The following is a 25,484-nucleotide window of genomic DNA, read 5'->3' on the forward strand; positions in this document are numbered from 1 at the left end:
TGGCGAACTGCGATGCCCTTCTCTAATCTATGATGATATTTTTTTGGTTCGTCTCACTGCCCCGGCCTCAGCGTGCTGGAACTTGAAACTCGCCGCCAACTTTTTTTTTCTCCATCTAAAAGTTCGGGCCTTATCTTATCGGCTCAGTGGGGGTGCGGAAATATGGGCCCCCGGAATCGAGTCTTAATGCGGCATCGCATCCACTCTTTTTGCTGTTGCATCTGAGCCTTGCGCGAATCATCTCTCCAATTGACAAAAGGCACACGAGAAGCTGCCTTGCCGATTTCCCAGCCGCTCACCTCACGCTCGTTCTTCTGCGCTCTTTTTTGTCATCGCAAAAGATTGATTTATTGTGTATTCAAGAATCAAGGCTGGTATCATCGTCATAATGGCGGATGCGAATACTAAGGATGATAAAGATGCCCTCGATGCCCTCGAGCTCGAGGCCAAGGAATTTGACAAGGTTCGCTGCGGCTACCCTCTTCCTCCCCAGCATGTAGAATCAAAGAAGTTGCATACTAACCAACTCGAATCTCAGGATGCCGAAATTGACCGGATCCTCAAGGCATTTCGCCTCGATGCGTGAGCTCGCCTCCCCAAGACCAGAAGACCTCCCCTCTCTGACACTCGTATCTACAGATATGCCGTCCTAGACCTGCAGCCCGGCGTCCCGGAATCAGACATCAAAATGACATACCGCAAGAAATCTCTCCTCATCCACCCCGACAAAACCAAGAACCCGCGCGCGCCCGACGCCTTCGACCGCCTGAAGAAGGCCCAGACAGAGCTCATGGACGAGAAACACCGCGAGCGCCTCGACGAAGCCATCGCCGACGCCCGCATGCTGCTCATCAGGGAGAACAAGTGGACCGTCGACAGCCCCGAGCTCAAGACGGACGAGTTCGCCAAGAAGTGGCGCGACAAGGCGCGCGAGGTCCTCATCGACAACGAGCACCGCAGGAGGCGCCAGATGAAGGCCCAGCTGCAGGAGGAGGGCAGGGAACAGCGCCGGCAGGACGAGGAGGTTGAGGATCGCAAGCGCAAGAGGCAGCACGAGCAGGACTGGGAGGCGACGCGGGACGTCAGGATTAATAGCTGGCGACAGTTTCAAAAGGGCAAGTCGGGCGGCGACTCAGACAAGAAGAAGAAGAAGAAGCTTAAGCCGATTGGTTGAGGGAAGATGGGTGAGGAAATATACTAAATGAAAGGAATGTTCAGAGCTTTTCCCTTTTCCCGCCCTTTCGCTCTTATGGAGAGAGGGAGGGAGAGAGAGGGGACATGGAGTTAAAGGGTTTTGGTTGGAGGATATCATCTTTCCTTGTGAGTCGCTTGAGTTTAATGAAGGTTTTACGTCTGACAATGGTAGCCAAGCATACACCATCGGCACAAACAGGTCTCAGCAGAATCTCGCTGCCTCGACAATGATTTGGATCATGGTGAGCATGGTTCTGGCACAGATATAGAAAGATGGGATCACAGAATATGCAATTTTCTACAGGACTGATGAATATGGTTGTAAACTACTACTACAACCATATTCAAGTCAAGTCTTAGAACACGAGCACATAGAAACTACATAGGTAGCAAGCAGCGCCATATATATCAAAGAGGGGAGATTGGCCTCCGCGAAATCGCGTCTCTTCGTCCCCCTCTCCCCCTTTCTTTTTATTTCAAATCATCCCACAGCTATTAATATACACAATGCCCAAAGCATCTACACCCCGAGCATAGCCCGTAAACCCAAAAGGCAGCAAGCCAGGGCCCCCAAACCGTTTTGAGCAAAAAAACGCCGCCGTCAATAATATCATACATAATTCAAGGCCTTCTTTTTTTCATCTTTAAAAAAAGACAACACCGTCGAATGCAATCCCTCTCTTTTTTTTTTCTGTGGTGAGTGTGAGTGTGTGTTCAGTTCCCAGCTCTATGCAAAAATGATCCTCCATTCTCCTTTCGGAACTACCAACGTTCATGCATGATCGCGTTAGGGTTTTCAGTTTGTAATTTTTTGGTCTCCTTGGTTCAAATGTCGTACAGGTGAAAGCGAAGTAGATCGGTTATAGATATTGTCCGTTCTTAAGGAGATGGGTACTCAGTCAGATGCAGACTTGTTCTCCTTCTTTCCCTTGTCGTCGCTTGTAGATTCGCCGGTTGATCCAGGAGCTCCAGAGGCTCCAGAGGCTCCAGGGGCGCCCTTTTCATGTGCGGGATGGTGAGTCAGATTATGCCACATGGATTTGAGGAATCCCTCGTCCTTGTGAGAATCAGCGTCATTGGGGTCGGAGCTGCACGCCGGAAAGTAAAAATCTGCGGGTTAGTAAACGATCGCAGCAGCTCAAGTTTTGGAATCTCCCTCTGACCTTGAAACGTTCATGACGCGGCGAGCTGACTTGTCGTCCATCTCATCGGCGAGCATCTCGAGAATGGTGCGCTGGCTGGCGCTGAGCGACTTGGGCATCTTGACCCGGAACTCGACCTTGAGATCACCAGAACCCGCTCTCCGCGAGCCGAGTCGCTGCATACCCATCCCGGGCAGAGTGACCTTGTCGCCAGTGTTGGTGCCAGTGGCCACCTTGAGGTTAACTGTTCCGTCCAACGTGGGAATCGTGACCTGTCCACCGAGAATGGCCGTGGTAAGGGGAATGTGAGCCGTGTAGAGAATGTTGGAGCCCTCGCGGCTGAACTTGGGGTCTGCAGCCACCCGGACAAAGACATAGAGGTCTCCGCGCTGGGCCCGAGCATCGGGGCTGGTAGACCTTCCGGTTATGGGAGCATCACCAGCCCCGTCTATCCGCAGCCGCATGCCGTCCTCGATACCTGCGGGGATGTCGACGGTAATGGTCTTCTTGTTGCGCACAACACCCTGGCCAGAGCACGTCCGGCATTCGGAGCTCTTGGGGATGGTCGAGCCGGTTCCTCCACAAGATCCGCATGTCGAGGCCATCTGGAAGCCACCCTGCGCATAGTGTACCCGCGTTCCCGTTCCTTCACAGCTGTGACACTGCGACCTCTGCGCACCAGACTTTAAGCCACTACCCGAGCATGTATTGCAGGATTCGACGGGCGTGATGGTGATTGTTTTGCTTGTTCCCTTGGCAGCCTCCATGAAGCTGATGCTCACATGAGACTCGATGTTGTCGCCCACCAGAATCTCCTGCTGGAAAGGATTCGATCGACGACCGCCGCCAAAAGCCGAAAACAAGTCCTCAAAGTTGAAGCCGCCGCCAAAACCTCCTCCGAAGCCGCCCTGCGCACCAAACCCAGCGAAAGGGTTGCCGCCAGCTGCACCGGCAAACGGATTGGCCCCCGCCGCATTGGGATCAAAGCTGGCATCGCCGAACTGATCGTACTGCTCCCTCTTCTTGGGGTCGGAGAGGATCTCGTAGGCGGTTTGGATCTCGCCAAACTTGTCCTTGGCCGTGGGGTCCTTGTTGGTATCGGGGTGGAACTTCTTCGCCAAGCCGTAGTATGCCTTTTTGATCTCGGCAGCGGTTGCGGACTTGTTTACGCCGAGGGCCTTGTAGGGATCCTTCTGCAACAAGTTATTGGTCGCGTGGAAAGTCTACATCATCAACATGCTGTCAGCATCTGACGTCTTAATTATCCATATCTTGAGTCGAGAACCTACCCTCTGAGACGCACGAGCATTGTGCTCTTTCCGGGCATTGGGTCGCTCAGCTCGAGAGCGGAAAGAAGCCGTATGAAGCCGAGCGCCTTTACGGAGGCATTGCTGGAGTTTCGGGCCCCCGGAGAGATTATGGCTCTTTGCAAGTGCGCGCGCCGGAGCCGCGGCCTTGAAGAGCAGGTTAGACATTGCTGAGACAGTCAGAATGGCGATATGTTCTCTCTTGTTCCTTCTTTTTCGATTACTCTTCTCCGCCCAGGTAAGGTAGTTGTCAATCCGTCACCAAAACCGAGTAAACCCCGAGCAGAGACACGACAAGACAAGACAAAGTGGTCGAGAGAGGCTAAGAAAAGAAGAAAAGGGAAGCGGCTCTACGGCGACCGGCTGGAGATTTGTCCCCCTCCAAAAAGTTATTAAGCAGCTCTCCACCAAAAGCTTCCACGGACGTCGATGTTTGCGACGAGAAATAATTTAGACGAACATGCACCGAGAAAAAGGTGGGGGCTGTTTGAATCTTTTGGCTCGCCATCGAAATTGCCGGGTTTTTGCCGATTTTAAGCCGAGTGTCTTCAACGCCTTTTGAGTGTATCCGATAGTTCGTATGCCGTCATAACCCGGCCGATCCCGCCCTGTGCCGTTTTGCTTGCGAGAACGGCGTGGGTGAGGAGACGGACAATTGCTGCGGCTTGGAGAGGCTCTGTACCTGCAGCAGTGAGCGACGCGAACACTCGTAGAAGCCTGGATGACGGGCAGACTAGCACACTAACAACTGAAAGGCAATGCTTGCAAATGGCTTCTCTCATACACTCGTACTCGTACATACTAATCATGTGACAAAATAAATAAATAATATTAAGCATGATAATATATAAATTTAATAACTGCAGTAATTATTTATGTACTTGTTATATCAAAACAAACATAATTGAAATTAGAAAAACAATAAAATAGATTCAAAAGCTTCGAAGAAAGAAGATACCCCTTCGTCCTCTGCCTCGTCCAAGTTAGCTTCCGCATCGACTACATCGACTATAGCTAGTCCTTGTCGGGCAGCGTGGAGCTACTCAACTACAAGTACTGTAGGGCCGTATAAGACGTTTCGTTCCGCAAGGCATGCATGACGCGAACAGTTTATGATCCCTAACCACCTTCCAGACATTTATACACGGGTTTTGCAGAGTCTCCTTCTCCCCTAAGCTTGATTCACCATGAATCTCAAAGACTGGGTACAATATGTAACGGTTCAATCTAATTGTGACGCAGCACGGACTGCAAAACGGCACTGTCCAGGCAGAGCCGCAGGCATACAGGTATGTAAGGCGACCAACATCAGTCTTGATCCAACTCAAAGGCTGGCGGGGTAACTTCTAACACTTCGAGAGTTTGCTACTTAACTCGAGTCCTCGTCTGTCAATCACAAGTGTGCCTTGCTCGACATACATGAGCCAGTATCCATCTTGTCGACATCGAATCCCTCGCAGGGAGCTTCTCACCAACATCCATCGATCTACGTGTACTTTGTCGTTATTGCCCTGGCTTGATACTCGCCAGTCAGTGCACCAACTGTACCATCTCTACAATCTCGAGGCATTCAAGGGCGTTCCCTCTCGTTGAATTGGCCTCGAGGCTGCTCAACCTTCATCAACATCAAGAAACAAGCATCAGCTTCGACCCCGTGCTCATCAATAAGGTTACGCGTGCGCCATGGATTCTTCAGAATTGTAAGTCGCTCTTCTGTTACTATGGTATACCGGAATTGACACATCTCCGGTAGAGAGCGTTACTTTCTCAGCAATTGGGCACAAGTCATCGAGCAGTGCGAGAAATCCTTAGAGCCAGACGACATTGACCAAGTGCGACTCATAACTTCCTGGAATGTGCTGCAGAAAGAGTTGTTCGACCCAGTGGACACGGAGACCAGCAAAAGGACTCCATATGAGATTTCCGTGTTGGAACCAACACTTGGTCACTTCCACCGTTTCACCCACATATTTGAGTCGCAATTGGCCCCCGGCCTCCATGCCCACTTCTTCTGGGGCATCGTTGGCATACTGCTGCAGGTGAGTGCGAGATTTGACAACCCCCTTGTTTAACAACTACTGAAACTACTCACGGCGTGATAGCTTACGGCACGGGATCTACAAGCCCTCTCCAAGATCCCGCAAATGCTCGAGTCACTCGGCTACAAGATAGAGGCTTTCGAGCAGCACTACTCTGCGTCAACTAGTGAGAATGCGAATCAAGTAAAAGAAGCATGCTTTGACATCCAGGTTCAGCTAGTTCAATTTTTCACAACAGCCGTCAAGTCTTTGCGTGGCAAGGAGGACGAGACACATCACTGTACGTATCGGTGGACGAAGAATCACCACTTTTTTCCAGCTGACGCGATAGCCCAGACAAACGAGCCGGACAAGATCATCCCCATGGACAGGAGGACCGATGGTCGTGGCTTCAACGCAAGTGTACCAACACATATCGGGCGCTCTCGGAAACTCTAGAGCGGATTGAGAATCTAGTTGCTGCACGTTCTCCAGTGCTAGGTCAAGCTAGTTCCCCAGACATGGCTACAATCACACAGCAAGTATCTTTGATGCGGCTGCCAACCAATATGTACCCAAGCTTCTTTGACAGGGAGGACACATTTGAGAAAATAGACCAGATCCTCGGCCGGGATGGATCAACCGCCGCGTTCCGATCCATAGCGTTGTTTGGCCTTGGTGGTGTCGGCAAGAGCTCCATTGCGGTACGATACATTGAGAAAAAGATGGAAGAGAAGAAGTACGATGTAGTGTTTTGGGTCTATGGTGAGACGACGGCATCGCTGCGACAGAGCTTCACAGACATAGCACTGCGGCTCAAATTGCCAGGCGCACAACCCAACTCACACAACGAGAACTTGCGAATGGTTCAGGACTGGTTTCAAACGACGGGTAAGCCATCGTCCTTTGCTCCTGTTGATCTTGGCTGATTTTCTGCATAACAGACTCCAAATGGTTGGTTGTTTACGACAATGTCGAGGATGATAAACTATTGATGCCATACTGGCCGGAAGCAAGTCATGGAAAAGCCATTATTACCACCCGCAATCACAACCTTGTGTACAAATTTGCTACCTCCGGCTTGGAAATCACTTCATGGGATGCAAAGACCGGTTCTGAGTTTCTCCTATTCTTGCTGAAAGACAACATAGCTCGCGATATTCAAGCAGAGGGAATCTCGGCAGTCGAACTTGCCGAGAAGCTCAATGGCCATGCGTTGGGTATCTCACATATGGCTGGTTTGATTCAACAAAACTCTTGGCCCATGTCCATCACCGAATTCATGCGCACCTATTTGAAAGATCTAAGAAGGCTTCACAAAACTGAGTTACAGGCAGTGTGGGATATTTCGTTTGGTACTTTGGAAAAAGACAGCCGGGTACTCCTGGGAGTTGCATCATTCTTGGCCCCGGATAACATGGCACACGAGCTGTTTGATAACAGGAATGGCCTTGATCCCCCAGACGATCTCAAGTTTTGCCTTGATGGTTTAGAGTATGTCTAATGAACCCTTTGAAGAAGCTTGTCTGACCCCGACTACAGGTTTTTAGAGGCGATGGGGCCCCTCTTGACCCTAGCGTTGATGAAACAGGATCAATGGACCAGTATCTTCTCGTGCCATCGAATGGTGCAGACGCATTTCCGGTCTTTCCTATCCCCGGAGGAGCGACAGCAAGCATTCAACAATGCAGTGGTGCTAGTGTACAATGCTTTCCCCAAACAGTCGGACGCGACGAACAAGAACCAATTGTATCAGAAGTGGACTCAGTGCAATCTTTGCCTGCAGCACGTTCTCTGCTTAAAGGACAATTTCAAAGAAGAGCGCCGTCGCTCGGAGAAATTTACAGCGTCGTTGTTGTTCTGCAAGCTTCTGGAAGACTGTCAGAGGTGAGATATTGCCCTGCTACGATTTTATGACAATGCCCTAACTCGAAGCTAGGTATCTCTGCGAGATCAATGCACTGAGAGAGCTTGAGGATGTTTGCGAAGTAAACCTCCAAGCCGTGGAAACACTCAATGACCAGGAACATGCCATCGACATCAAGGCCTCGACGCTATCCCACCAAGCTAATATGTACGAAAGTATCGGCAAGGTCGAAGAAGCCATCGAACTGAACATCAAAGGCTACAATATGCGCCTAAAGGAAAAGCCTCTCAAGGGTGGCCTCCTCGGCGGCTTCGAGCAGAACCTCGGGTATAACTACAACACTGCTAACAAGCACGAAGAGGCGCTAATATGGTTTGAAAAGTCACGCATTACCTGGACTGCGTGGAATGTCGAGGAGGGCAGAGAAGAAGACTGGCCTACGGTCACAAAGAAGAACGCCGCGAGGTGTCTTGTGTATCTGGAGAGGTACAACGAGGCGCAGGCATTGCTCGATACTTCGATCAGGGAGTTCAAGCAGGAGAAACCGCTTAACTGGGCTATGCTGGCTTAGTGCGTACAAATCTCTCGTCCTTTTATACAACGTTAACTGACGTCCGCTCACAGCGCATACTTTGTCCAAGGCATCCTTGAACGACGTGGAAACAGACCTGAAGCCGCCGAGGCAAGCTTCATGGAAGCACAGAATATGTGGTCTAAAGGCGATCAGGGGCGCTTTCACCCGTTCAACGCAGGATGCATTTATAAGACGGGCGTGGTTTGTCTGGATCAGGGGAAGGTGGAGGCTGCTATGTATGTTCTTCCTCGATCATCTAATCTGTCCTTGCATCTCCCATTCTTCCCTCTATCTTTTTCCAGTTCTTTGAGCTAATAATTTACCCATCTTCATTCGTTAGTAAACATCTCCGCGATAGCATCGAGATCACGAAATTCCACGCCGACACCATGCCCGTCGAGCACGCGCGTAGTCTGTTCAAACTCTCCAAGGCTTTAATCCAGAAGTCGTCTTCAAATGAGAATGAGAATGACGTTAGTGAGAACGAGGCACAGGATTTGAGGGATGAGGCGGAAGTATATTTGCTTAGGAGGGATAAAGGTGCGACGGATTTTGGGAACGAGGACGTCTATGATAGATGGGTGCCCATCTTTTGGCGCTAGAGCATTAATGAAGAAGCCTACGTCAGAAGACAAGGAAGAAATGAAATACGAATATGTCTCCCCGGGGTATTGCATACGTTGTGGTTATCTGTGCAGAGTTGTGCTTGAAAACTCCCAACTGAATGCTAGTATCAGTAAGCTACCTAACTGGCCAAGTTGAGTAATAAGAGAAACCACACGCATGCTGGATTGATAAGCCGTGCAATGACAGCAAGGCAGACTACGTTGGACGACTCTCCGATTTCAGATGTCCCTCTCAGCCCACGACTGGATAATACCCTCATTAGTCTCGCTATAGACCTTGACTTCGACATCCCCACCCGTGAGGAAAGTATTCGGCTGCACAAACTTCCACCTCATATTCGGTTTCGACACGACAATCTTGCGCCACTCCTCATACACGCCATCAACTGCACACAAGGGCTCGTAGAACTTCCTGCACGCGGACACATCGGCGGTGCAGCGCCAGATGTGTAGCTTGCAGAGATACCGACCCAGGGATGATTTACCGTGAGAAAGGATTTTGGCCCGATCAACATGTACCGTGAGAGATTGCTGCGTGAGATCCTGCGCTATGGAGATGACTCCGTCACCGTCTTGAAGGAGATGTTTGAGAATGGAGAAGTGGGCCTACGCAAGGGTTAGATGGGGTTAGGTGAGAGGAGGGTATGCATTACCTGGTGGTGGACTTGGCCCCAAGCTTGATCTTGGAAGTTGTAGTGCTCGAGAGCTTGCAGACCGTCGACACCAATGTTGAGATATGTGGCGTAGAGAACTGCAATCAATGAGAATTAGTGTCGCGGTATAGGAGTAGTTCGGACTATTGCAACGTACGGTCTTCAGCGGTGATGCTGCTTCTATCAGTATAGCCAAATATCCTCAATAGATCCTTGTTGTCCATGAAATATTCCGACATCAAGAATGCACGACATTCCTCCACTGTTGCTGCCAGCTTTCCGAACACGCTTCCCCAAGTCTGACCGTGTAGGTAGTGTGAAGTAACGGCTTCCCCGCTGAGGGGACTGATTGGAGGATTCTGCTTGTCGAAATTGTAGATTCCCGGTGAAGTCTCGCTGAGGAGCTTGCCGGTTCCGTGGCCAATCAGTTCGTGAATGGCTGTGGTGAGAAATCTGACTATGTGCGTGGTGTTTTTGAAAAACTTGAGCTCAGAGGATTCAACGTAGTAACAGGGAAGTTTGGGGTTGTTGTTGACGCTAAAACGGTTCGCGAGGACAATGTTCTTGAAGCCGCAGGTCTCTCGGATGTAATCGTACTATGGCCATTAGTTTATTGATGGAAAACGAGACGGTATACACCCACATTCGGGAGATTGGAGGCTTCAAAGACGACGCTGCCGCACACAGCGAGCGCTAGGAGAATTATTAGTGTGTCTCCATTTTTGCAGGTGGACAGAGGCTAACCGTGGACACTGGTAAAGTCAGGGGCCTCAAACAAACTCTTCTCAAACGGTCCTTTCCCATCATTCACGCCGTTGACTGCCCATGGGAGTTGTCGAATGAATGTAGCGGAACTGTCGACAAAGTTTTTTAGAGTCTTGATTTCATCAACATCGGCAATGCCTATCATACCCCCCCACTCAGAACGAATTCCAGCCGGGTCCCGGTAAGGCTCGATGAACCCAAGGATGTTCTCGACTCTGGCTGATACATCCGTCACCCAAATCTTTTGCGACTCCTGGAAAGCTTCTAAGCTGCCAGTGCGGAAGCACTCAACGTAATGGGTCAAGAAGTCGGTTTGTTTGTCGTTGGCTGCATACTGTTTTGCCATTTCCAAAGCGGAGCAGACCTTGGCCAATTCCTTTGAATGATCTCCTCGGACAAGGACGACACCCTCTGCGAGCTCGTTGTCGCCATTGCTGAGCGGACCAGTGTCCACAGAAGCTTGCAACAGCTCCAACACAGGCTTGCCGTCCTTGATCACTTTTCGAACTCGGGTATTCTCCGGGCCTATTGACTTGTCGTTCATAACCTCCGAGACCTTGGCGATTTCATCCTTGGTGATGGGTTCATCGGTGGGGTAGTAGCCCGACTGCGCATTTTTGCTAGGGTATCCAAGGCTGAATGGTGGAACCGCCAACATCGGGCCGATGATCTTGTCCAAACCGGTTTTCGTCTTTGGGGAAATGGCTGCAATCTTCCTGAGAGCTTCTGCCGTCACATCAGGGACGAATTTCTGGTCGCCCTCACCCTGGTCACGGTTAGTACCGTAAACGGCAGATGGCTCGCCTGGTTTACTACGTACATAAAAGTTGCCCAAGTTGCAAAGAAACATGGCGGCATACTCGAGAAAAGAAGCCAACTCTTCAGGAGTGATATTGCATTGCGCGACCAAGGTGTCCCATTCCCCATTACAAGCATGGAAGAGGTCCATGATGAAGTCGAAGATGTCGGGGCTTTCGGGCGACACCTGCCGCATGATGATCCTGCTGCCGTGCCATGCTGCGCGTGCAAGGTAGTGGGCGTAGAGCTTCTCGCGCTTGTTGAGAGAGTCGAAGACGGTCTTGATCTTGAGCTGGTGGATTGTAGCGCCAAGAGGCGGAGTGTGGGAGCTCTCAGATGGAGACATGGTGGTATTTGAAAGGAAAGGATGTGAGGACTAATTACGAGTAGGGTATGGCCTCTCCCCGCTTCTTTGTTAAGGTTAAATTTGGGGACACCAGACGTTATCCAGCGCCCCCCAAATTCATATTCCAACGCCCTAATTTTTTGGTAGGGTAGGGCACTATTACCTAGTGGGGTACATAGTACGCAGTTGAAATTTTCACGCAGATTGCAATACTACAAGTATGTGCTATTACCCATCACAAAACCACCATTCATAATTGGCCATGGCAGGGAAGAGTGGGTTTGAAGAGCGGCTTGGATTGCCCAGGGGTCTTTTCCTGCAAGACGACTTTATCACCTCGGAGCGCGAGGAGCAGCTGGTTCAAATCTTCCTCAACGAACTGGAATGGCCCCAAAAGGCCGGCAGTCGCCAATCATTACACTACGGCTACACATTTGACTACAAGACGTTTGGGGTAGATCCAGATATCCCATACAAAGAGTTTCCCGACTGGCTCATACCATTGATCCCCACATCCGAGGCTCGACCGCCTGACCAGGTCTGTCTACAATATTATCCACCAGGCGCAGGGATTCCGCCGCACGTTGATGCTCATCAGGCATGGGACCAACTGTACGCGCTGTCTCTCGGGTCGCCAGTCTTGATGCAGTTTCGAAACGGAGATGAGCGCGTTGATATAGACCTAATGCCGCGGGGGATGATGAAGATGACTGGAGATGCGAGGCTGCACTGGACTCATGGCATTAAAAAGAGAAAGACAGACACTCTGGCAGACGGGACAGTCAGGCCTCGTGAGAATAGGTGGAGCATCACGTATCGCTGGATCCGGGAGGGGGACTGCGAATGTGGAAATGTCGCCTTGTGTGATGTTGCTCAGCAGCGACTTGGGATTGAAAAGGAGAAGAGATCTGCAGTAATATCTGATACTAAGAAAATAGAGTAGATACTGTATATTTTATTAGCGGGAAGAGATTGTGCCTCTCACGGCTATTGTACACCGTCTTGCTAGATTAATTGCCTAATCTTTTGTTTAACAGTGCATTCGAATTAGCCGACTTGTATTAACAGTCAGAAATTTTACGCATGACTACATTGTAATCAACCCTGCCTCTACAGAAAGATACCTCTGTTAGTAAAGTAAAAGCTTGATGTGGTTTGCTGAAACAGTCGTACAAGTATGACTACGGAAGCCAGGCAAAACAGAGGCAGAGCTAGCCATGGCTGGGGGCTGGCGACCAAATATGCGGGCTAGGGTAGCAGGGATGTCAGAGAATAATACTCCAGGTCGTCCATACTACTCCGTATAGTCTACTAGTTGAGGTATTGCATATGTAGTATTAGTGCCTGTACAATGTAAGCTTCCGCTAGATGGCTAGATGGGAAGCTGACTAGGGGCGGTTAACGGAGCTACGGGGGCTACTTTATACCCTATAGGGCATGGATGGGCTATCCTGACTGGATAATTGGGTGGATCTGGATCTGGCTGACAGATGGAACGATCAACTATCCTCCGATCACAACTAGTTTATTTAACCACGGCTCAGTGTCGGCCTAAATTGCACTTGACCTTGTTGATACGGATACAGAGTATTAAGATCAAATGCCCTGTAAAATGGCCGGCCAGCAGGTGATTCTAGAAACTTGCAGTGGCGTGTTCGCTCAACGACGACGTCTGTGGTACAAGTCACTTGCTTTTATCCACTTCGTCGTAAACTTCCGCGTCTTTCTCAAGATCTCCATCCTCGTTGAACCACAGCCTGATGGGCACATATCTCTCAAGCCCGGCTGTAACCCACTCCTCACGCTTAAAGTGCACATCGATGAATGGCCCCTGAGATCTGTACCGATATCGCATGATCATGTCCCTTGGTGCATGTTAGTACCTCGCTGTGTGTGCAAGCCAAAGGGGGCGACAGAAGGCTTACTGCACGCAAGCATGGGCGAAATTCTTGTCATGGGCGATGTTTTGAATGTGCTGCGTGATGCGAGACTTTTCTTCGGCGTAGCGAAAGTCATCCTCCCACCCAACGTATTCGACTTGGACTGCTTCTGTCATGCTTTAGGTAGTTTCCTAGGTGTATGTACTGTTATGAGAATGGGTCTGGGGGAAGAGTGCAAGGCGAGGTCGAGGATGCCTGAGTCAAAAGGTTAGGGAGCGGATGTACGAGGCACACAGCAGATCGAAAAGGTCGAGTAATATAGCCGGGCCGCGAAAAGCCCATGCTTCGCCGCTGATACACCCACCAGCTGCTGGCATGTTCTCTCTTTTTGTTGAGTCAGATGACCGCCCATTCTCCTCATCGTCCAACCACCAACTTTTCTCACTTGCATCGAAGCCCAAGCCAACCGCTAAGGCCAGCCCCGACCAACAGTCGTGTTCCGCGAGTGCAAAAAGGCCGCGCTCATCCTCTTCTCTCTTCTCTCTTCTCTCTTCTCCCTGCTCTAATCCTCGAGTCGTCTGCTCTGCAATTGTCCGTCATGTCTGAACGTACTTACGCTCCGTCTCCTTCCACGTTTGCCGAGGATCCAGATCGATACCGCAAGGATGGCCTCCACCCTCTCGTCATTGGCGATACTCTGAGCGACGGGAGATACCGGATTATCCATAAGCTAGGATCTGGAAGCTTTGCCACGATTTGGCTAGGCAGGGACACCGCTGAGAATAGATACGTAGCTCTCAAGGTATTGTCTGCCGAATCATCCCTCGATTACAAAGAACTTCACATGTTGGAGGCCATCACCACGGCCACTGTAGACCATAGAGGGCGCGAGTTTGTTGTTCAACTTCTCCATCATTTTGTCATCGACGGGCCAAACGGCAGGCATTTGTGCCTGGTGACCAAAGTCGCTGGAGATCGCTTGGCAAGGAAGCCTGGGTTACCTTACAATTCATTGGAATGGCCTCGTGTTACCAGTCTCCAGGTTGCAGAAGCCTTGGCGTTCCTTCACACGTTGGGCATTGCACACGGAGGTGAGTTCGCCATACTTGGATTCTGATGCCGATGCGAGTTCTAACCTCAAGGCAGATTGCTATACATCCAACATCCTCTCCCAGCTGCAGAATTTTGATGAATGGTCCGAAGAAGAGGTCTATGCTTGCATGGGTCAACCCAACAAACATCCAGTCCGCCGCTTGGACGGGCAACCAAGGACGGACAACGCTCCAGAATACACAGTCGACCCTGGAAATACAGTCGCTTTAGAGAAACGACTACCAACCGACAGAATCCTTCTCATCGACCTTGGGGCTGCTTTCTATCATGGAGAGCATCTCGACCACATTTGGACGCCAGCTCCCCATTCAGCGCCGGAAATCGTCTTCGGCGGTGACCTAACGTTCCAAGTAGACAAATGGGCTTTCGGGTGTCTCCTGTATGAACTGTGTGCCGACCATACTCTTGTCAAGCTGCTGTTTGGATGGAACAACGACGCAATGAAGGATCAGGTATCCATGTTGGGAAAGCCGCCCGATGCTCTCTGGAGGAATTGGGAAGCAAGAGACAAGTACTTCCATCCTGACGGAACTCCGAAAGAGGCACAAGGTAGGCGCTTGAAGGTCAAGCCGCTGTCACTCGAGCAGCGTGTGAGGAACTTGGATAAGCCCTTGTCCGAACGTGGCTATGGAGCAGGCGATGAAGCACCACTTCCTCCGCATCTTCGGGATCTACATGATCTTCTTGGGGGCATCATCACCTACGACGCCCAGGCCCGTCTCTCGTTCGATGAGATACTATCCCACCCGTTCTTCTCGGGAGCCAGGGTTCCGAAAGTCTGAGGGTCATAAGATAAGTGAGTGCGCTCAGCAGCACGACATATAAAACGTGAGAGGTAACATCCTAGAGCTTCAATTCATGCTCTAATTGAGTTCACATGTCAGTGCATATGTTGCCAGTTCCCCGTGTCCACAGTATTGCCGTAATGACCTCTCGCCCTTTCACCATCATACACCCAACTAGAAATTCAATCATAAATATCTGATGCAGCTCTCAACTATCCATTTAACCCCAAGAAACCTACACAAGAGTCTCAAACATCCACCTGAACACTCATTCCTCAACCGAATGGAGTCATTGGGAGACTGGAGTGTGCTGAAACCGCGTACAAAGGGACATTGTCTCCCATCAAGAGCTGCTCTACTGGCTTATCCCCAGCCTTGTTTTTCCGTAGGGTAGTAGTCTTAGCTATATTGATGACTTGAAGGAAGAGTGTAATAGTGTTTACAGATGATAATATATGTCCTTCTCGTAGGCATGCCCAAAGGTTTATTAAGAGGAATGCCGACGTAGCGGGGACACATAAACACCATCCTTACCACTCATGTCCTCTGTCGTGACGGCTTTGATATTATTCTCCTGCGTTCTGATTTCCATGCTGCGGACGCCGCTTGATTCTGTGCATACGTTCAGGCCTAGTCCTGCGCAGATCGTTACGGTATTGTCGACTATTCAGGTGTGACGACTACAAAAACGGGATTGATTCCAAGTCATAAACTAGCAGTTCAATATCTTCTTGCTGGCCCGAGGTTCTGCTACAACGGTTTTAGGTTAAAAATCCCTTTGCGAACTATATTTGTATACGGATTTGTTGGAGAAACAAGTTGAATTCTTAGCGTATAAGAGATAGTGGCAGGGGATCCTTCGTGGGCTAAAGATGTCTAGTTGCTGGGTGTAATATTTTCTTTGTTTTAGCATGTTGACCGGCCTTTCTTTGTCGTGGCATGGAAGCGTATCATAATGACCGTCAAATATCATGTATTGCAGAAGCTGCAATCTTGGATCGAAGGCTTAAACTGGTGAAGTCGGGCTCCTGGAAGATGCCTCCCGATAAGCTCCAGAAAATATGAATTGTAGCCCAGCGGTCCCACGAAATGCCGTTGAAGATGGCACTTTTTTGGATTCACTACATACCTCAATTTTTTTGTCGTCCCCGTAGCCTTTATATGGTAGTGGTTAGACTGAGGATGGGAACTTGATCCATGGGAGTCGACAATAGGACTAATGCCTTCTGATTCCGAAATTGCAGCAGCGACGAGTATATCGAAGGCGCTTGAATATTATCCCTGAATTTTGACGTAGCATTAGATAGAGTTCCTGAAGTCAAACTGTCCGGCGGAAATGGTAGAGAAAAGCTCGTCATGTTACCACAGAGGTAAGGTCAACGATGCCGCTTGCGTCAAAGAGGATGCCACCTTCTTATACACTAGCCAGTACAAAGGGGTCCTTCAATTTATTGTTGCCTTGCTAGCTATGCCATATCTACTACATGATCCTGCGCTCGCCCCGACCCATGACAACCCTTTCATACTACGGCCGGTTTATGTTAGCGGATCGGTCAGGCCGGTTACAGGCGTTCTCTGTGTGTCAAGTAGGTGGTAGAGTGGTATACTAAATCCAATCTGATTGCTAATGGATGTTAACAACTTGCTATCTAAGCTATGTAAATGAGTGTCATGAAGTGAACTTGTATATCCAGTCGTGTATCCTGGACCTAGAGATCATTTCTAGATCCTGTCCTGATTGGCCATACGGTCCGACATTTATCCCGAGCCGCCTACCCTGCAAGCCCAATTGTTGCGACGATAAGAGGATAAGAGGTCAGACGGTTGGCCCGATGACATGCAGCAAGTGGATTGTCGAACCACCTCAGCCAGGCCCGTGCCCTATGAAGGAATTTCTTCAGTGTCTCTCATCCTTGCGCATGTTTCGCGTCCCTCCTTTGTCTCGCATGCAATGTTTCACGCCACCTTTTTTTTAGGAAACAACAGCAAAAAAGGTCCCATGCCAAGAAGCAGCTGGAGATGCATTAAGCTCAAGGTTGTACTTGTCAATTCGCTGCAAGATACCTATTTACTTGTATAGACAAAAACACCAATTCGTCCCCTTCTATTTGAGCGGCGCTGTAAATTCCCAGACCAGTACCTGCCGATATGCTGCTGAAAACAACCAATCCTAAGCCGACGGGGCTCTTTGGCCCGTTCGTACTACTATCGTAACAAGTGGCGCGACAAAGCACACCACGATGTGCATCGCGGGAAAACAAGTGAGAGAGAGAAGGAAGGAAATAAAAAAGGAATACCAAAAAAAAGGACGTCAGAGTGCCAACCGACTCCCACGGGTATCTACCCACCACGCACACATCTCGGTGTGTCGTGCTCAGGAACCTTGTAACGCCAAAACACCAATCCATGCCAGTAAATGATGCAGCCGCTCGCCAGAGCTCTCCATGTGTCAGGCATCGGGTCAATCAGCCACGACAATGACTTGCTTGACCACCCCTTGGTCTTTTACGACCTGGTGATTGCGTACTTTGTAGATGAAGTCGACAATGACATCGTTCTCCTGGATGCCCAGCCCATTGAAGTGCTTGCGCACGGCCAGGGCGAGCTGGTCTTTGGACTGTCGCTTGATTTGCTGCTTGCGGACCATTGTGGGAGAGTATAGGCCCAAGCTGCCCGGTCGCGAGAGCACCCAATTGTGGAAGGAACTCGAGTAGGACGACGGCGTGGTCAGTTCGTGCTCGCGGAGGTAGGCGTGGAGGGATCGTCGCTCGAAGGAGGCCCAGGGAAGCTGTGAGGTTGTGTTAGAATCGCTGCTGGATGCTGTTGACGTGCTGGGTGAGGATTGGAGAGGGAAGACGCACGCTTGGGAGCAGGGCCTCGGTCGGCACCTGGACGGGCACAGATGTGGGAGCGGGAATCGGCTCGCGGCTGGCAGCGTGAGTCTGCTGGCTTGCGCCGCGGCGCATCTTTGTAGAGCCGTGGCCGCCGTTCTTTTCTTTGAGAGGAGCGTCGGCCTTGTGCTCGTCGTGGTCTTTCCGAGACGTCTTGGTCGGGGCCATGGCTGGCAGGCGGAGAGAAGAAAGGAAGAAGTGGACCGAGAAGGCGAAGCGAAACGAAACGAAGCTTGCTAGACGAAGAAGCGGGAATCGAGAATGCGGGATCTGGAGCTGGAGTCGGAGACGGAGCTTGTGCAAAGAAGTGAGGAGAAAGAGAGTCGATCGTCACATCTCATGGGCAGAGTAAAAAGTGCTCAGCCGGTGCTTTGCGTGTGGGCTGCGAGGTTCGGAGAAGCGAGGGTCTGGACAAGGAACCTGGAGGGAGAGGCTTTGCAGCACCTGACTCTGCTATGGCCGCCTTTTTTTCCGCTACTACTAGGTATGTACGCTGCGGCGGCGAGTACAGGAACATGAGCCGGCACTGTGGCGGCATGACGCGCTACCGGCCCATTGACAGCGCCGAGCAAAGTACCGCTGCCGGCGACTTTCGCTGCGAGAGTACTTGAGTACCTGCCGCCATCAGCAAGTGGGGGAGAGGTGCTTCTGGTGCTTCTGGTGGGGTCAATTTAATGCGTCGCGTGCACCGAATTGGCGTCTAAGAGGATGCGTGGATGCGTGTTCCGGTGCCTTTTTCTCTAGCCATTGATGGATTAGCAATCCGGTTGGCGGCGCTAGAAACATGGGACGGAGAGTTGGGCGTTAGGCCCAGTGCGGTAGGTACACCAGGCCGGCGGGCAGACAGTATGCGGCGCTTTGTACCTACAGTGGTGCATTGAACAGCTAGCCTTTGCATTTGCATCAATGGCTTTGTTTAGGGCAGGCTTTTGACTTTTTTTCTTCTTGTTCCTCTTTCTTCGGCAATGCTTCTTCTTGCTTTCTAGTGGCTCGCCTCTTTATTTTGACTCTGCAAGGTAGCTTCGCCGCCATGCGAATTTTCTTTCTTCCTGGTCGTTTTTCATTATTCGTGGGTATTTTTTTTTGTTCCTGGTGCAAGGTGCTAGCGCCTGGATAAGCGCGGTGCAAGTTGTGCAGCGTCTTATCGGGGTAAAAAAAGAAGATCAGCTCAAATTGAGACATGCGCTGAGTCAAGGATCTGCCTTAGCCGCCGCTATTCTTCTTGCTAAGATAGAGTCCAACGGTCGTTTACTGTGCCAAGTAGAGATTATTTAAGAAAGCTGCTGCTGTTGCTGCTAGGAAAAGAAAAAAAAAAGTGATCCGGAATTGCGATAAGATATCGGTGATGTCACTGGCCCCCGACAATGCATCGCCGTATTGGGCCTAGCACCAAGCCACTCTGGATTGCTTGTACACTCGTAGCTTGGGAACAGCCAATTCGGCCTCGGCCATTTCCAACACCGTGCATGTAGACCTTAGAGATGAACAGCATCTCATATTCAGAGCTTACACAATGAATCCAGCTATATTTGTATATTTGTAGCTCAATATAAAGACAACCAGATGCATTGATACACCTACCGTCCCTTTTTAGACCATCATCTTTGTTGCATGTATTTCCTGATGCTCTCTTTATCCTCCCCTGCTTTGAAATGAAAGAGTGTCTCCATCCTCCTCTTATAGCTCATGCTGATGACAAAAAAGACTAAAGCTTGGATGAAGAAATGATCCGTGTACTTGTATATATCTGTCTCATAGAATCGCCAAAAAAGAATACAACCTCTGTGTTCCTTCACTTACTTACATCTTGTCCTACAATAGCCTCCACTATAGCTCTCCATGGCTCAACAACCACAGGTACATCTCACACCCTTCAAGTTCACCCATCTCCAAGCACAAAATAACTAATCACATTCATATCCCTAGAAACATGTCGTCAAGGAGAGATGGCGACTCGACGGCATCATCGGCCAAGGAGGTTTCGGCAGCGTCTACATCGGTATCGCATCACTCCTCCTTCTCTTTCTCTTCTCTTCCCCTCATTCTCATCCACCACTAACACCTCCTCAGCAACCGACCTCGAAACAAACCAAATCGTCGCCGTCAAACTCCAAGACCTCCCCCTAACCTCATCCGCCTCCCAAATGGACAACCTCGAGTCCGAATCCTTCTACTACACCCTCCTCCGCAAGCACCCGGGCATCGCAACCCTCCACGACAACGGCCGCCACGAGCCCTACGAGTTCATGGTCTGCGAGCTCCTCGGCGCCTCCCTCCAGAGCCTCTTCTACCGCTGCGGGAGAAAGTTCTCGCTCAAGACGACGCTCATGCTGGCCGACCAGCTGATTCAGCGCCTCGAGGCGTTTCATTCGCATAACATCTTGCATAGGGACGTCAAGCCGGACAATTTCGCCATGGGGTTTGGCAAGGATAAAGGGAAGACGGTGTATATCCTGGATTTCGGCCTGGTTGGCGATTATATGCACGACGAGAAATTGGTTTCTGCGCCCAGCTATGCCTTTTGCGGGACGTATTATTGGGCAGCTATAGCAGCTCACCTGGACCGCGTGAGTACATATCCTCCCCTCCTTCTGCCATCCCTTTATCATCTTCTTTTCCAATAAAACACTAACAAGATTGGCATATCAAAAGTCCCAATCTCCCAAAGACGACCTCGAATCCCTCGCCTACATGCTCATCTACTTCGCCCGCGGCTCCCTCCCCTGGCAAGGCTGCGCCGACGCAAACGAGCCCACAAACCACATGAGAGAGCGCATCACCCGCCTCAAGCTCACCCTGCCCATCGACCTCATCTGCAAAGGCCTGCCCTCTGCCTTTTCTCGACACCTCATGTATGTCCGCTCGCTCACGTACAACGACAAGCCCGACTATGCAAAGCTGAGGGCCATGTATCGGAGGCTGATGACGCGACTGGGATATGAATATGATGGAGTCTTTGACTGGGATTTGATGGAGAATGGCAATAGCAACATACAGCAGCAGCAAGAAAAGGAACAGGAGGTGAACGCAAAACTCTCTGGGGCACAGGACGAACTTGTCGCAAAAAATGTCAAAGAAGATAAAGAAGACGAACTTCCTACAAGGAAACTCAGATTGAGAGTGAAAAAGGCCAAGCCAGCTGCTAAAACGATCAAAAAAGGGAAGAAAGAGGAGGATGAAGATGAGGCTAAACAGCAAAACAAGGAAACCATACGGCCAAAGCGCAGAATCATATTCATCAAAAAGGCAGACAATGAAACACCCCCTCTTAAAAGACAACGAACCAAACCGGCCCAGGCAGAGGAAAAGACAAAGAAAGGCAAGGCCGTTGCAAAGAAAACCCCCGGAAACAAGATTGCTGCCAAAAAAGCGCCGCAGAAAAAACCGCGCGCTCGGATCAAGGCATGTTGAACAAAGGGTCCATCAGAAGCATCATAGTTGGAGATTAATATATACATGTTTGTACGAGATGGTACTTTGCATTTCAGACGGGTGGCGTATTTGGTCAGGGACATATTTTCCACAGAATAGAGTAGAAGACAAGGAGCATATAAAACTTTCCAATTTTTTAACAAGCCAGGCTATTTTCCCTCATATCCTCCGTAAAAATAAAGACCCTACACAACCCGCCATTGCCATCACAAGAAAAAGGGGTATTTTGAAACCAAGCAAAAGTATGCGCCGTCCCATATGTTGGAGGCAAATCCGCCAGCTATCCGCACACATGAAATCTTTCCGCTGCCCCTCCTACCGCCAGCTGATGTATCCCTTGACATCGTGATGCATAGACGAACAGAAAATCCAATAGGAAAAAGAAAAAAGATCAAAACAAAAAGATATACCATGAATTCATAAATGAAGAAAAATGTTCCAGTCGCTTGCCAAGCTTTACAAGACATTGCCTCCAGAGTTTAGCACGATGCAGTTGTGTAGTAGGTTTGCTCCCTCATGTAGCAGCTCCCATCGAGAATTGTCAAAGGTGTCCTTTAGGACCATGAGTAACGCCGTGTTGCCGTTTATGCCTCGCATATTTCTCAGCTCATTTGGGTCTGTAACTCCGCCATACTTGCTGAGATAGGCTCTCATCTGCTGCCACTGTTCATGGTGGCCCACCGGCGTCGATCCGGCCAGGCAAGGCCCCTCGACGGCAAAACCATAGCACCAGACGACAAGTGCCGCGAAGTAGAGGACCCAAGGTCGATTTAAGAGCACGTCATCGCGAGTCTCGTATGGCTTGTCATGGTCAGGGCTCGTTGAATACGGAGGCCCAGCTTGGTCGGGCACGAGAACGGATAAGAGAAACTTGAGCGCGTAATACACCGCATCACGAGCCCTTGCAGACGGAGCCCAAAATTCCTTGATTCTTCGCTGAGCGCTGAGGAATTCTTGATGGCCGATGGACCGGCCAAGCAGTCGCTTTGCACGAGCAAACATTTGGCAGTCCACAATATCAGCGTGCATAGCCATGTGTGCCAAGTGGTGCAACACCGTACGGCTCTCAAACACAACGTTGAAATCTTGTTGCTGCAAATCCAATCTATACGGATCGGATTCGTTTTGCTCAATCGCCTTGTCAAAGTTTGACTTCCACGAGTCGTATGCCCTAGTGAGAGTTGCCCGCCACTTGTCTCGCCCACCAAGGGCCTGAATAACCCCCCCTCCTAGTACGTTGACTTGAAGATCGCGTTGGTGCATATGATATGTGACACTAAGAAGCCCGGCCATGAGAACTGATCGGCCGAACGGTGTTGTTCGTACGTCCTGGTGACTCAATGTGCGTTTCAGGCCCTCGAGGAACGTTACGGGCTTGATGCCACGGGACATTAAGTTGGCTTCGACTCGGCCGACCTCAGCGCTGCTAACAGCCCTCCATAGAGACTCGTCACAGGGTAGTGTTAGCCTCATCTCATGAGCTACCATGACTGCCGAATGGCCAAACATGGTGGCATGAGTCGAATCGATGATAAAGGCCGCAAAGGCGGCTCTCCGAGTAGCCTCGTTCGTAATCCAGTGGTTCCACCATTCGTCCGCTGTGTGAGCTATACCAGAGGCCGAGGATTTTCGCGATCCGTCGGAACTGTGTTGAGGTGGCGAATCCAATGTCGATTTTCCAATGAGGGATCGTCCTCTCCTCATCAAGGTTACTGTAGTGGCGTGGTGAATGTGAGCTCGCTCGTGGAGTTCCCTGGTCGAATACATCTTCTCATACAGCTCAAGCAGGATCAGCGTTTGGAAAACCCACAATTTGGCGGGAGGCCGAAAACTGCGCTCCATGAATACTTCCCATCGCAAGTGCTCCGCAAGGAAATTGGAGACCTCGGCGCCTGCCATTGTCACCTTCGTCCCGTGTGTTCTGTCCAGACAAGCGGCGCCAATGGCCATGATGGCGATGAGCAAAAGGTTGGGTGTCTTCTCCGTGGCAAAGGTGGGCTTGTGCAAGATTGGCATTTGATCGCTAAAGTGATACCAGTATGAGCCGACGTAAGCTTGCATCATTCGCCTGCTTAACATGTGCTCGCCGGAAGAGCGGTCGCCACCCAGAATGCTGTTGCGTCGTTGTTTTGCGGAGATGTCATCATTGTCTTCTTGGAAGCGTTCGCTAATCAGGTCGAAAATCTCCTGGCTACGCTCCTCTGTGATATTGGCCTCAGGGGCATGCTGCTCCAAGATGTTATTAACAGCCATAACATCTTGTGGGTCAGAAGGAAAGAATCCCACAGTTGAATGCTCGCCCAAAAAGTGGTCGCCGTGACTGCCATTCGGCGAATTGCCATAACTGAAAGGGGGGGCATTAGCTTATCATACCGCTATCCCAGCTGTGGATGCCTTTGGTTTTGCTTACTTTAGAAGAGGGGGGGGTAGCGCCTGCGGATGAGGAGAACCATTTGCCGGCATCGAGTTGAACAGATATGCCATGAAATCCTCGGGCATCCCTACATACGGAGACTTGTTGACACCATCGTCAGCAAATACTGGCCCACTGTTTGACATTTCCATGTGATCCATCATCATCATCTCGTTTGGATGATGGTGGTGGGCGTCGGAGTACTGTGCCGATGCTGTCGTGGTTCCATGAGGCGGCGCCCCGTCTCTCGGGGGTGCTGGGGCCGTTTGTAAGTGAGAATATTGCGCTGGCGGCAAGCTAAACGGAAGAACATTATGCTGAGGAACAAAGCCGGCGGTTTGTGGTGTACTGCTGGACTGGCTATGATAGCCTTGTCCACTGGAGGCTGGTGATATCACGCCGTAGGGCCCGACATTAGTCTGAATCGACGGCCGGGTCGGTCCATGAGACTGGCCGCTTGCTAGCCTGCGAGGTGCAGTCGCGCCATGTCCGAACGCATCATGCCCAACAGACGAAACGCTGCCGGGGAATAGAGGAGGACCGGCATTGTTTATCAGCGGGTAGGGGTCCCCAGGTGGCTCTTGAGGAGAGGGGTGATGATGATGTATTGGCGGGGGTGGCCTGGGATCATTATATGCAGGCATGGGCGCAGGCGCAGGAATAGGCACTGGCACAGGCACTGGCCGACTGGCATCAGCAGGAGCGAGTTTGGGAGAAGCAACAGATGCCGCATGGCTAACCATGGAGTCTCTTCTGTTGAGCTGTGAGCCCTTAGCCGTATGGCGGTCCATGTGACGTTTCAACAAATCGCCTCGAACAAAGGTGCGAGGGCAGTCTGGGAACTCGCAGCGGAAAATCTGTTTGGAGTTGTGGTTAAGCTGATGTCGATATCTGGGATCATGTTAGCCGGGCATATCTGACACGGGTGTCGAAGTTTGCGGATGCTGTATATCCCGCACTCTGCAGAGGCACAAGGGCGCTACAACTAGAAGCGGCATTGACTCCAGTTACCGTCCAAGGGAGTAGATGCGTGCATATGAAATGGTCAACTCACAAATGCTCTGCTCTTGAGTAGCTCTTCCCGCAGCCCTCGGCGTTGCATTCAAATCTCTTCTCGAGGCCCTTCCGGCTCCGCCTCCGCTTGCGTGTTGGCTCTTCGGAATTTGACGAGACCTCATTCTGATCATCGCCAGTTCTCTTCTGGCTGTCGTCACGGCTGGAGGTTCCATTTTCTGTCTTGATAGCTCGGCCCTGTCCAGAGTCCTCTGGCGACGCGCCGCTTCCATCGCGGGCGGAGCCCATGGCGGTGGAGCTGGCCGGAGAGATGGGTAAAGTTGGCTTTGCCGTTGCAGACTGAACACTAATAGTCATTGCTTGATGTGAGACGGTTTCTCTTCTGGGTAGAGAAGTCAGAAGGGCAGAGATCGAGGGCCCACCAACAAGGTGTGGAAAGCGTCAAGGGAGGAATCCGGTTCGCCGCGTCGGTATACGGGAAACAAAATAAGCAGAGAAAAAATGGCACAACGGCCTCGTCTCCGATCAACAGCCGCTCGAAGATACTCCTCCTCGGAGTGGCTCCCCTTTTTTTCCTTTCTCTCTCTTGTCCTCGATCTCTATTCTTGCGGGGACCTCCGTGATGGGACCGGCAGCGGAAGCGGGACGCAAAAGAACAGCACAGGA

At 50.7% G+C, this 25,484-nt stretch overlaps 8 protein-coding genes across 8 annotated transcripts; 4 read left to right on the plus strand and 4 right to left on the minus strand.

Annotated features, from left to right (window-relative positions):
- Positions 1-264: 264 nt before the first annotated feature.
- TRIVIDRAFT_71540 (uncharacterized protein) lies at positions 265-1,667 on the plus strand (the record flags this gene model as incomplete). Its single annotated transcript, XM_014100965.1, has 3 exons — positions 265-463; positions 539-582; positions 640-1,667. 3 exons carry the CDS (start codon positions 389-391, stop codon positions 1,172-1,174), a joined length of 654 nt encoding a protein of 217 aa, XP_013956440.1.
- Positions 1,668-2,122: 455 nt separating this feature from the next.
- TRIVIDRAFT_115792 (uncharacterized protein) lies at positions 2,123-3,805 on the minus strand (the record flags this gene model as incomplete). The annotated part of the gene is made up of 3 exons (XM_014100966.1): positions 2,123-2,282; positions 2,358-3,559; positions 3,626-3,805. Coding segments are annotated over 3 exons (1,542 nt in total), but the record flags the coding sequence as incomplete, so codon positions are not given.
- A 1,521-nt stretch (positions 3,806-5,326) lies between these two features.
- On the plus strand, positions 5,327-8,704 carry TRIVIDRAFT_191059 (uncharacterized protein; the record flags this gene model as incomplete). The annotated part of the gene is made up of 10 exons (XM_014100967.1): positions 5,327-5,343; positions 5,397-5,682; positions 5,746-5,962; positions 6,019-6,328; positions 6,490-6,552; positions 6,679-7,155; positions 7,204-7,541; positions 7,597-8,098; positions 8,153-8,338; positions 8,443-8,704. 10 exons carry the CDS (start codon positions 5,327-5,329, stop codon positions 8,702-8,704), a joined length of 2,658 nt encoding a protein of 885 aa, XP_013956442.1.
- An 86-nt stretch (positions 8,705-8,790) lies between these two features.
- Positions 8,791-11,248, minus strand: TRIVIDRAFT_169837 (uncharacterized protein; the record flags this gene model as incomplete). The annotated part of the gene is made up of 6 exons (XM_014100968.1): positions 8,791-9,334; positions 9,382-9,479; positions 9,539-9,977; positions 10,025-10,074; positions 10,126-10,912; positions 10,967-11,248. The coding sequence occupies 6 exons, from the start codon at positions 11,138-11,140 to the stop codon at positions 8,948-8,950; spliced, it is 1,935 nt and encodes a 644-aa protein (XP_013956443.1).
- Positions 11,249-11,552: 304 nt separating this feature from the next.
- TRIVIDRAFT_29400 (uncharacterized protein) lies at positions 11,553-12,233 on the plus strand (the record flags this gene model as incomplete). Its single annotated transcript, XM_014100969.1, has 1 exon — positions 11,553-12,233. One exon carries the CDS (start codon positions 11,553-11,555, stop codon positions 12,231-12,233), a length of 681 nt encoding a protein of 226 aa, XP_013956444.1.
- Positions 12,234-12,974: 741 nt separating this feature from the next.
- On the minus strand, positions 12,975-13,346 carry TRIVIDRAFT_60909 (uncharacterized protein; the record flags this gene model as incomplete). The annotated part of the gene is made up of 2 exons (XM_014100970.1): positions 12,975-13,155; positions 13,216-13,346. 2 exons carry the CDS (start codon positions 13,344-13,346, stop codon positions 12,975-12,977), a joined length of 312 nt encoding a protein of 103 aa, XP_013956445.1.
- Positions 13,347-13,768: 422 nt separating this feature from the next.
- CK1c (casein kinase 1) lies at positions 13,769-22,031 on the plus strand (the record flags this gene model as incomplete). The annotated part of the gene is made up of 3 exons (XM_014100971.1): positions 13,769-14,041; positions 20,152-20,526; positions 20,612-22,031. 3 exons carry the CDS (start codon positions 13,769-13,771, stop codon positions 21,368-21,370), a joined length of 1,407 nt encoding a protein of 468 aa, XP_013956446.1.
- Positions 21,854-25,100, minus strand: TRIVIDRAFT_113002 (uncharacterized protein; the record flags this gene model as incomplete). The annotated part of the gene is made up of 3 exons (XM_014100972.1): positions 21,854-23,735; positions 23,802-24,695; positions 24,859-25,100. Coding segments are annotated over 3 exons (3,018 nt in total), but the record flags the coding sequence as incomplete, so codon positions are not given.
- Between the last annotated feature and the right edge of the window lie 384 nt (positions 25,101-25,484).

Source organism: Trichoderma virens (assembly GCF_000170995.1).
Source record: "Trichoderma virens Gv29-8 chromosome Unknown TRIVIscaffold_6, whole genome shotgun sequence".
NCBI lineage: Eukaryota > Fungi > Ascomycota > Sordariomycetes > Hypocreales > Hypocreaceae > Trichoderma > Trichoderma virens.